Here is an 11933-nt window from a genome sequence, read left to right as displayed (position 1 = left end):
ACAAAGTAGGCTACATTTTGTTGTTTGAGGATCTGTCTACCCAAACAAACCACCCAGACCACTGGGCGGCAGTAAGTACGGGTTTGAAACGATATTGACAAGTGAACAAACAAGGAAGAGGCTTGTCGATTGCCAGAGTTAGGAAACGTGGCCTTAGCAAAGGAGAATCCAACATTAGTAGAAACGAGCTGTCTTGATAGCAGGCAAATAGCGTACACGACTCCGTTGGGTTGGTGGACAACTTGCAAACATGGCCGATGTTAATCAAGGATCGGTCTTACCTAGCGAAACTTCACCTCCCGCTCTGGACGGACTGAATGTAACCGACTCAAATGGTACCGACGCTGTCAACGCGACAGTGGCCAAGTTTGTGGCGACACCGGAGGGAACAGCACTGGCATATGGCAGCCTTGTGTTCATGGCCCTGTTGCCCATCTTCTTCGGTGCACTGCGGTCCGTCAGCTGCGGCAAAAGCAAGGTAATGTTAACATGAATGCAATTTTACAAGTAAGTACCTAGGTAGTTTACTCAGCTAGCTAGGTTCCCACTGTTAGCTAACTGTTGGGCCATAAACAGAGGCAATGATCCTCATTCCCCTGTCAGTCTGTCCAGTGCACACGTATCGTGAAACACTAGCCAGCTGTCACTCACATTCCACAATCAGTGTTTGTGTATCCAGACCAGTATGATGTAACTAGCCAGCCAGTTATCTAATCATGGCTAGGTAACTACAGTGAATGACTGGCATGCCTTGACTGGGGCTATCAGTGCACCATATGTTCATCTTATTTGCCTGGTAGTTTACTCACCTAGCTAACTAGATTAGTTTATTGTTGATAGTAGCCAATATATTTTTTTTTATCATGACATTGAGCTAGTTCGCGAGATGTTTTCGAATCATTTCAGCCAGGAGGGTGTTACTGACAAGTCTTGTAGCAGGTGATTGAGATGTGTACAAGGTTCAGAGCATTTTGTTTTGGCGTGTGTATAATCGGGATAGGTTTAGATAACATGAAGTCTGCTAACATTGTTTCAAAGTTAAATTCTAGCTAGTCTTTTAAAAAATTCTCTAAGGCCCCTGTGCTCAATGTATAGTAGGAATATGCTAATCCTAGTTTGATTCTCTTAACTACACGTGTCCTTACTGCCATCACTTCTGGTCTTTCAGTCGGTGGGTGGACGGAAACCGATGATGCACGACCTGGTTGTCTGATGACATGACCGATTAGAGAGGACAGGCTTCTTGAGTGGCGTGAAACTAAACTAGCTACTTTTCTGGTGGTGTGGTTAACTAACTTGCACTCTGCTAAAGAGCGTTTCATGTGTGGTGTTGAATTGTGGTTGGTTGCTGCCTCATCCAGAATCTCGCCTTGCGCTTACTATAGATTACTTACTATACCCTTTAAATATACTCCGCTAATGACTTTCTGTGCACTTATTTCGTCCTTAGGTTGCTGGAGAAAATGGTTGCGATTATGAGTACAGAGTGAGTATTAGAACTGATGATCAGAACAGTCAGATATTTTTATTATTCTGACACATTGTTCGTGGCAATCTGGAAGATGCGTCATGACAGTGTCGCTATGCGTGTATGTTTCCCATCTGTGTGTGTGAAATCATTCTGGTTATTAGGCACCGAGTGTCAAGGTGTGGGCCTCATTGTCCTGCTTTGCCCATAATCAATGAGCATGTGGGTCTGTTTGGTGTACAGGTTAAGGCCCCTGGACCAGAATCCCACTGAACGGGGTGGGTGTACGCTGATAAGGGTCAATGACTGTGCTCAAGAAGAAACTGGCACAGATGGTGATAAGTTAAAGGCCTCTAGTATTTTACTGGAGATGAGGTCTTTAGAGTTGGATGGGATTAATCGCTCGCCCGTTGCAGTCCTGTCTTGTTCCTTGCTTTAATTATATTCCCTGTGCAGATTTGCTCATTTCATTCAGTTAGGCCTATCTCTAGTGGGACACGAACATATGACCTGCCTGAGTTTGTCAGTCACCTAACTACTTATTTTGTGATGAATTAGTCTGTGATGTGATGAAACAAAGATGGTCTCTTTAAACAATCAATTCTAGTGCTTTCTCTTTTGAAGTGGAACTTTAGCAATGTGCATTTTTTTCCGGATTCAAAATGGGGCTCATGGGTGGTAGGCCCTCCTGTTGGCCGCCGCAGAGACACCATTTAGCTGTTTTTAAAGCTAAGTTACGGCTTTTCTACACATTGGACATAGGCGACCCCAAAAAAAGTGTCCCCCCCAAAAAACCCTTTGCATATTGATTATTTAGTGTGTTTTGAAGGAACTTAGGAAGCCTGCTGCTTATGCTTGTCCACTCAAATCAACCTTTGTTTCTCTCTCCTCAGAACTCCTCAGACATGCCAGAGACCATCACAGGCAGAGATGCTGCACGGTTCCCCATCATTGCCAGCTGCACCCTTTTCGGCCTCTATCTTTTCTTCAAAGTGAGCATCATCACCCCCCCCCCCCCCCCTCCTCCCTGCATCACTTGTTTTTGTCCTGAATCATTTCCTGCAGTATTACAGTGTAGTAATCTACTGCTATTCACTCCAACAATCTCCCACATACGCTGTACCTCTGCTTTACTGTACTCCCTTTTTCCCTTTTACTGTGTTCCCTTTTTCAGCTCTCTGATTTTAAAGTGAGCGAGACTAGTGCTGTGTAAGTGGAGTAGTCCTAAATTGGTTTTGTTTCAATCATAGGTTTTCTCTCAAGAGTACATCAACTTGCTGCTGTCAATGTATTTCTTTGTCCTGGGGATTTTGGCACTGTCTCATACAATGAGGTGAGAGCTTTGTTTCATCACTTTATTAGCTTCTCCTTTCACTTTATGACATTGGATATAGCCTGAAAGTCTCAACATCATTTCTGCCCCCCCCATCTGTCCATTAGTCCCTTCATGAACAGGATCTTCCCTGCTAACATTCCCATCAAGCAGTACCAGCTGCTCTTCACTCAGGGCTCGGGAGAGACCAAAGAAGGTGAGGCGGAAACGGAATGAGCGCTAGAAGCAGTAATATGGTTAATACACTGTAAAAGCACGTGTGTTTTAATATGTCACTGATTACCCTCCCTCCAACAGAGATTGTCAACTATGAGTTTGACACCAAGGACATGATCTGTCTGGTCATCAGCACTGTGGTTGGGGTCTGGTACATCCTCAAGAAGGTCAGTTAAAATGACAGTATATTAAGGATGTGTGTGTTTTTAGCCTTTTTGAGGGTAATGGTGTAAGCCTATAGTTAGTCCTAGAAAATTCCCTCCAGTTTAATACTCTTGTGGTTGTGTTCATCTGAGTTTGTCTTCGTATATTATTTCTATATGCCATTTAGCAAACTATTGTATCCAAAGCGACCTAGTCATGTGTGCATACATTTCACATATGGTTCCTAGTCTTCTGTCTGTGTGGGTGTTGTGTATATTCTTCTTTGAACATGTGTTCTTTGGTTCTTCTTTGAACATGTGTTCTTTGGTTCTTCTTTGAACATGTGTTCTTTGGTTGTTCTTTGAACATGTTCTTCTTTGAACATGTGTTCTTTGGTTCTTCTTTGAACATGTGTTCTTTGGTTCTTCTTTGAACATGTGTTCTTTGGTTCTTCTTTGAACATGTGTTCTTTGGTTCTTCTTTGAACATGTGTTCTTTGGTTCTTCTTTGAACATGTGTTCTTTGGTTCTTCTTTGAACATGTGTTCTTTGGTTCTTCCCAGCACTGGATTGCCAACAACCTCTTTGGCCTGGCGTTCGCCCTGAATGGGGTGGAGCTTCTGCACCTGAACAACATCAGTACTGGCTGCATCCTGCTGGGGGGGCTGTTTGTTTATGATGTCTTCTGGGTAAGTCTACCACATCACCCCAATACTGTACTACCAGGTTATAGCCCAGCGGGGTTTACTACAAAGCAGGATCAATGAGTTATCCAGCTACTTTGATAAACAACTATTGATGTTCAGGGTCATTAAGAAAGCTGAACTTTGGTATGTGTTTTTGGTTGAGTCAATTAGACCATGCCAATTTCAAGTTTATCTTAAATATTTCGATTGATAGATATCCAAATGTTGAAACAAGGTAGATGGCTAACTCATTGATTCTGCTTTGTAGTAAACCTCTCGGGCCTGTCAAAGCGTTAAGCTGGGTGTATTGACTCACTTGAATAAACACAACCGTTATCCCTGTAGGTATTTGGCACCAATGTCATGGTTACTGTGGCCAAGTCGTTCGAGGCACCCATTAAGTGTGAGTAAAGGGACTTTATTTTTTTATTTTTTGTAAAGTCATTGCAGTCAGTATTTTATAGACAGTATTTAATGTTTAACTTTAACGGATGTTATGTAAATGTCTGAAGCCATACACTTCACTTTTAGTTAGACTGCCTGTGAAAAGCTGCATCTATCAAACCAAAGGTGTGGACTAAGTGAAATGCTTACTTACGGGCCCTTCCCAGCAATGCAGAGAGAAGGGAAGTAACAGAAAAAAATGTTACGTGTAATAATAGATACACGATGAGTAGCGATAACTTGGCTGTATATATACAAGGGGTACCAGTCCCAAGTTAATGTGCAGGGGTACGAGGTAATCTGTATGTACGGTCACTGTGGGGATGATGTCGTCGACAGACTAAAGAAGCCGGTGACTGATGTGGTAAACTCAATGCCATCGGATGAGTCCTTAGAATAATATTCTAGTCTGTGTTAGGGAAACAGTCCTGTATCTTAGCATCCGTTTCTTTGGAACACTTCCGTATTGGGCGCATCACTGGTACTTCCTGTTTAAGATTTTGTTTGTATGCAGGAATCAGGAGGATGGAGTTATGATCAGATTGGCCAAATCGAGGGAGAGCTTTGTATGCGTCTCTGTGTGAAGCAAAGGTGATCGAGAGTCATTTTTTGCTGGTAGAATTTAGGTCAGACGGATTTCAGTTGTTTTGCATTAAATTACCGTACTGGCCTCTAGGAGCGCCGCCTCTGGATGAGCGTTTTCTTGAGTGTGCTCTCAGTGACCGCATCTATTTGTGGCGGTTAATAGACGGCTATGAAAATATATAGATAACTCTCTTGGTAAATAGTATGGTCTTAGTATGGTCTACAGCTTATCATGAGGTATTCTAACTCGGGACGGCAGAACCTTGAGGCATCCTTAATATTAGCGATTGCGCACCAGCTGTTAACAGACATGCACACCACCTCTCTTGTGCTTACATCTGCCTTTATATTGCCTTCTTTCTCTTCCGAGTGTCGGGATTAGAGCCTGGTCCGGGGTGAACCGTATGTCCTGTGCCTTCGACTCGTTGAAGTAGAAATCTTCATCCAAATTCAAAGTTGGTGAAGTCCAGAAGCTCTTTTTTTGTGAGGCAACACTGGCTGAAACATTAGGTCCAAATAAAGCTAAAATCAGCGGGGAAAAGCAGACAAAATGGTCGAATTGGTCAGGAGCCCTTAAAACATCTGCTGTACATTCAGCGCCATTTTAATACTCATGCCAGGTACTGTGTGTGTGCTCTATTGGTCTCTAATCAGATCACATCTGACGACACGGTGACAGCGATTTCTTCCTCTCTCTCCCCCTTCTCTTCTGTCCATCTCAGTGGTGTTTCCCCAGGACCTGCTGGAGAAGGGTCTGGGCGCCAGTCAATTTGCAATGCTGGGCCTGGGAGATATTGTCATTCCAGGCAAGTAAACATTCTCTTCCCTCAATAGTAGCGTCTAATTTTACATACAAATTGGCTTGTCACATCCACTAGGTAATGGTAGTTCTTCAGTATTAGATCCACCTCCAGTACACCTTATTTTATTCTGATAGCTCTGACCACTCTGTTAATGTTAATATAACATGTTATTTTTCAGGTATCTTCATTGCTTTACTTCTCCGCTTTGATGTCAGGTGAGCTCTAACTCTTTTCTATCATGGCCCATATCCTCCCTCTCCCTACCTGTCATGTGTAATGTTCTGTCTCTGCTCCCTCCAGTCTGAAGAAGAACACCAGGACCTACTTCCACACCAGCTTCCTGGCCTACATCTTTGGCCTGGGCCTGACCATCTGGGTCATGCATACCTTCAAACACGCCCAGGTGAGAGGCACTGATTCCCAGGTCACACTAATGACATGCAGGTCAAAGGGTCACCTTTATGTCGACTTGGCTGGTACCAACTGGTTGTCTTGTCTCTCTCTTCCTTCCCAGCCTGCCTTGCTGTACCTGGTCCCAGTCTGTATTGGATTCCCAGTGGTTGTAGCTCTGTTGAAAGGAGAACTGACTGAGATGTTCAGGTAATAGCACCTTCCCTGTTTCCATCCTGGCATTTCTTTAACCAGCCAAGCTCACGCGTCAGCCTCATCACCAGTGCTAGTGAACATTTAGTCTGTTTCAAATCAAGTCATTCACCATGCAGCACCAGATGGCGCTATTGGTTGCCTGTCTCTTAGCTTGACAAATGATCTGTCTCTCCAAGATCATTTAGCATGGAGACGGAGATACTATCTTCACTCATCATACAACTGTTCCTCCAGACTCAAAGATCATTTACATGATTACAACGATATATTTTATTTTAAATTTCTTACTGCACACTTTTATTTTTTCATTTCTTAAAGCCTTTTTGGTTAAGGGCTTGTAAGTAAGCAGTACACTGTAAGGTCTACACCTGTGGTATTCGGCGCATGTGACAAATACAATTTGATTTGATATCATTCTTCTCACCCAGTGCTGCTTGGAGTATTGTGTGTTTATGTAAATGCTCCTACTGGTTCAGGGCCTTGGCCTGTTAGCCCCTACTCTTATCCCTGTGGCTGTGGAGGGGTGACTGCTGCCTGCTAGCCCCTACTCTGAACCCTGTGGCTGTGGAGGGGTGACTGCTGCCTGCTAGCCCCTACTCTCAGCCCTGTGGCTGTGGAGGGGTGACTGCTGCCTGCTAGCCCCTACTCTCATCCCTGTGGCTGTGGAGGGGTGACTGCTGCCTGCTAGCCCCTACTCTCAACCCTGTGGCTGTGGAGGGGTGACTGCTACCTGCTAGCCCCTACTCTCAACCCTGTGGCTGTGGAGGGGTGACTGCTGCCTGCTAGCCCCTACTCTCAGCCCTGTGGCTGTGGAGGGGTGACTGCTCCCTGCTAGCCCCTACTCTCAGTCCTGTGGCTGTGGAGGGGTGACTGCTGCTCGCTAGCCCCTACTCTCAGCCCTGTGGCTGTGGAGGGGTGACTGCTGCCTGCTAGCCCCTACTCTCAGCCCTGTGGCTGTGGAGGGGTGACTGCTGCCTGCTAGCCCCTACTCTCAGTCCTGTGGCTGTGGAGGGGTGACTGCTGCTCGCTAGTCCCTACTCTGTCCTGTGGCTGTGGAGGGGTAAATGCTACCTGCTAGCCCCTACTCTCAGCCCTGTGGCTGTGGAGGGGTGACTGCTGCCTGCTAGCCAAAATAATAGTGCTTAGACACTCAGCTGGGGCAACCACCTGTGCTGGGACTGGGCTGGTGAAGGAGAAGAAACATTCCCCAAACCTCTCCCGCCAGCAATGTGTCCTTGCTTGATAATCACCATGGTAACATGTGACCTTGGGGTGGCACAATATGTGGATAGAGGCTAAGAGACCTGGGTGTCAAAGGTGACAGTGCCAAGGCTTCGTACCAACTGACAACCTGCCTTGTCAGTGTACTTTTGACTGGTTCCTGTCTCTCACTGCTTGTGTCTCGGACTAGACAAACTTTATATTCACTCATTCTCTGTTTACTTCTCCTCTGTGTTCAGTCTGGCTGGGCAGAGCACCCACCACCTCTCTCCCAGGCAGGTACTCCCCACGTCTCCCTTTCCCACTCTCCTGTCCTGCCACCCCTGTCATCAACCCTGGCTTTCAGTCTCCCTCTGTCTCCTTTTAGTAAACCAGGCCCTGTCTGGTCCAGACATTTAAACCCAACCCTTTTAGTTAACCAGGCCCTGTCTGGTCCAGACATTTAAACCCAACCCTTTTAGTAAACCAGGCCCTGTCTGGTCCAGACATTTAAACCCAACCCTTTTTAGTTAACCAGGCCCTGTCTGGTCCAGACATTTAAACCCAACCCTTTTTAGTTAACCAGGCCCTGTCTGGTCCAGACATTTATACCCAACCCTTTTAGTTAACCAGGCCCTGTCTGGTCCAGACATTTAAACCCAACCCTTTTTATCTTCTCAAGTATTGTGCGTTTCTTTGGTTGAGTCTGATTCAGATACCCCTTAAGTCATCTCAAGGGCTGCCGCTAAGACGTGTCTTATCTATTTGTCGGAGTCCCGGGCCAGCATTGGAATCATCACTCCTCTCCCATTGGTTGTTTTTTGGTATCAGCACGTAGCATGTTAATTTGGAATAAATTGTGCCGTGCATTGTGCCTTAGTGAAATCAACGTTTTGTTCATCCTGTCTTTCCTGGTCTCTGTAAAAACATGTTTTATTTTCCACCCCTCTGACAGGTATGAGGAAGTGTCTGTAAAAACATTTTTTATTTTCTGCCCCTCTGACAGGTATGAGGAAGTGTCTGCTGAAGATGCTGCTGCTGCTGCTAAAGAAGAGACTACACAGGTTGAGAAAAAAGACAAATGACGACAAAGGTCCTACAAGGTCGTCCATCACTCTCTGGCACCACGTTCACAGCAGCCCTCCTCTCTATACACATCCTAGAAGGGTGTTCATGTTTCCCAGGAGTTCTGTGCTGTACATGGAAGTGGATCATTTGTATTAAATATCTGTTATAACATTGGGAAATGTTGTAGTTTAAGTGTTTTGTAAAACAGCTTTTTGGTGCCTATGTTTTCCTTGTTTTGTATTCCTTTCCCTTTTGCATTCTCATATGATATTTCTTGTTTCTATTTCATTTGATTCGCCAGTATTTTAAACTCATATGCTTTACTATTTTCTTTTTGGGTAAATCTGAGATCACAGGAAGCTGAACATTTTAGAAATTGCTCTCGGAGTCTCAGATAACGGTGGTTTAGTTTGGTTTCTGTCCAGTCTTGGTTTGCTATAGGAATCCCTTCCTCATCGAGAATGAAACATCATTGGACGATGTGAAGGAGGCTGGAGATGAGTCTACGATTGTCATACACATGCTTTAGAAGGAACTTCACCTTTGCTACTGTCCTCTGGCCTGGAAGTAGGCCTAAATACCTACCATTCTCAAGGTATAATTGTGCCAATTTGGTAGTGCATGTAATTACATGCCGCCTGACTTGTTGACCAGTGTAACGGTAATAATAGCTTAGAATTCAGATCAGCTTATTTCAGGAAGTAACTAAACTGTGCAATCATGATATCACATTTTGATATTTGTATGGACATTTGCTATGACACAATGAGATTTCTGAGAGTCATACTCCGCCATACTCAGTCATATCTAATCAGATGAGTCTGTTGTATGGAAATAATGTATTAGTATAGAAGTGGGTTATGTCCTGTGCAGTGACTGAGAGGTACCTGCAGACGGAGACCGTGTCGACAGAACCATATCTCCTAGGAGAGAGGAGACCCAGGGGATCAAATGATTCCTCTTGCTTTAGGTTGGGATTGTGCGGCTTTGATTATGTATAAGTTCTGTCCTTTTGCAGAATGGAGCAGTGTGTTTCAGGCCCAGATAGAAGGGGGGGGGGGGGGGGGGCTTTTTCATGTTAGGGATTTAAGATTGAGCAATTCTGTAGTAATGTGTTTAGGTGAAGATCATGCTCTGCCTGGTGAAGTTCAGTAACCCTGCTATCGTTTCCAATAAATATACTTTTTTTTTCTCCTATTCTACTTGTGTAATTCAAAGTTTATTATGAGCCTTTGTTTATGAGCTGATATCTATTTTTATTTTCAATAAATGTTGGTGTATATCACCGTAGAGAAGCATAACCAATGTGTAGGTCTTTAGTTTTGTACTGAAGTAGACACCCACACATGGGTTTTTCTGGTTATTTAGAATAAATTCTACAGTTAAGTGCATTCTGGGCTGTAGGAGGGTTGACTTTTTCTACATTTTAGGTTACAGACTTATTTTAAAAAAATATATCTACATAATGCCCCATAATGACATTTTTTAAAAGAAATGTTTGCTAATTTTATAAATAACTGATGTCACATTTACATAAGTATTCAGACCCTTTACTCAGTACTTTGTTGAAGGACCTTTGGCAGTGGTTGCAGCATCGAGTCTTGGGTATGACACTACAAGCTTACCTTCTCTGCACATCAAGTTCTGTCAGGTCGGATGGGGAGCGTTGCTGCACAGCTATTTTCAGGTCTCTCGAGATGTTTAATCGGGTTCAAGTCCGGGCTCTGGCTGGGCCACTCAAGGACAGAGACTTGTCCGAAGCTATTCCTGCGTTGTCTTGGAAGGTGAACCTTCGCCTCCGTCTTAGTTCTTGAGCACTCCAGAGCAGGTTTTCATCAAGGATCTCTGTACTTTGCTCTGTTCATCTTTGCCTCAATCCTGACTAGTCTCCCATTCCCTACCGCTGAAAAACATCCCCACAGCATGATGCTGTCACCACCATGCTTCACTGTAGGGATGGTGCCAGGTTTCCTCCAGATGTGATGCTTGGCAGTCAGGCCAAATAGTTCAATCTGGGTTTCATCAGGCCAGAGAATCTTGTTTCTCATGGTTTGCCTTTTGGCAAACTCCAAGTGGGCTGTTGTGCTTTTTTACTGAGGAGTGGCTTCTGTCTGGCCACTCTACCATAAAGGCCTGATTGGTGGAGTGCTGCAGAGATAGTTGTCCTTCTGGAAGGTTCTCCCATCTCTCCACAGAGGAGCTCTGTGTGACCATCGGGCTCTTTGTCACCTCCCTGACCATGGCCCCGATTTCTGTTTGCTGTGCCTTGACACAATCCTGTCTCGAAGCTCTACGGACAATTCCTTTGACCTCATGGCTTGGTTTTTACTCTGACATGCACTGTCAACTGTGGGACCTTTATATAGACAGGTGTGTGCCGTTCCAAATCATGTACAATCATGTTGTTGAAACATCTCAAGGCTGATCGATGGAAACAGGATGCACCTGAGTTTGAGTTTTTATTTTTACAGGGACAGTGCACATTAATCAACGTTTAAGTAAAGTGACGGTTTTAGCCAGCCGACTAATTTTCAACCGCAGTCCCTGGGCAGGTTATTAAAAACAATTACAATAACAATACACACGATCAGTGAGCACACGCAGAGCAACATAGGACAAGCAAGATGTAGCATACAGACGAGCAACATAGCACAAAAAGCAACAAGACAAAATCCATAAAAGCAAGAGCGTTTCCACACCTCATGAGCTACAGACAACATGGAAAGCAGCAATACACAACTAGGGATTATGTTCACATCTGATTGGCCTTCAGCCATGTCTTCGTGTTTTTTGTGAAGGTGTGATAGGTGGTGCAGTTATGTCTGGAATACACTGCCATCAGACACACATTATGGGAAGCTCTCACAGAGAAAGCAGATTGACTTAAGGTGCTTTTCCTTAAGGGAACTGTACAGTCACCTCTCATGGCAGACCTTGTGGATCTGCTGCCATATGTTTGGGTTTTCTGTTTAACAAAAGTACTGAGTGGAAGGTGAGGAGACTGGCCATTTAGGATCTTGAATACAAGACATGCGTTGGTGTATTGCACAAGATTTTTCCAACTCAGGAGCTCATTCTTTCTGAGGATGTAACAGTGATGATGGCTATTGGGCTTCCTATCAGGCAGTTTGTAGACCGACTGAATGGGTTTTAATGTTGTACAGCAAGCTTGAGCCCAACTAATCAAGCAGTATGTTAAGCACCTGAGCTCAATTTTGAGTCTCATAGAAAAGGTTCTGAATACTTATGTAAAAAAAAAGGTGTTTTTAATATACATTTGCTAAAATGTCAGAAGCTGTTTTCACTTTGTCATTGGGTATTGTGTTCACTTTGTGATGGGGTTTTGTGTTCACTTTGTCATTGGGTATTGTGTTCACTTTG

General features: G+C 44.3%; 1 protein-coding gene across 1 annotated transcript; it reads left to right on the top strand.

Moving 5' to 3' along the window:
- The first annotated feature begins 118 nt into the window (after positions 1 to 118).
- On the top strand, positions 119 to 9853 carry LOC120061465 (minor histocompatibility antigen H13-like). Its single transcript, XM_039011294.1, has 12 exons — positions 119 to 478; positions 2362 to 2460; positions 2719 to 2801; positions 2909 to 2997; positions 3099 to 3184; positions 3724 to 3849; positions 4192 to 4249; positions 5598 to 5681; positions 5857 to 5893; positions 5979 to 6081; positions 6193 to 6278; positions 8491 to 9853. Exons 1-12 carry the CDS (start codon positions 251 to 253, stop codon positions 8567 to 8569), a joined length of 1158 nt encoding a protein of 385 aa, XP_038867222.1. The 5' UTR covers positions 119 to 250; the 3' UTR covers positions 8570 to 9853.
- Positions 9854 to 11933: the final 2080 nt, after the last annotated feature.

Source organism: Salvelinus namaycush, chromosome 16, assembly GCF_016432855.1.
Source record: "Salvelinus namaycush isolate Seneca chromosome 16, SaNama_1.0, whole genome shotgun sequence".
NCBI classification, from domain to species: domain Eukaryota; kingdom Metazoa; phylum Chordata; class Actinopteri; order Salmoniformes; family Salmonidae; genus Salvelinus; species Salvelinus namaycush.
This window is presented reverse-complemented; position numbering and strand designations above follow the sequence as displayed.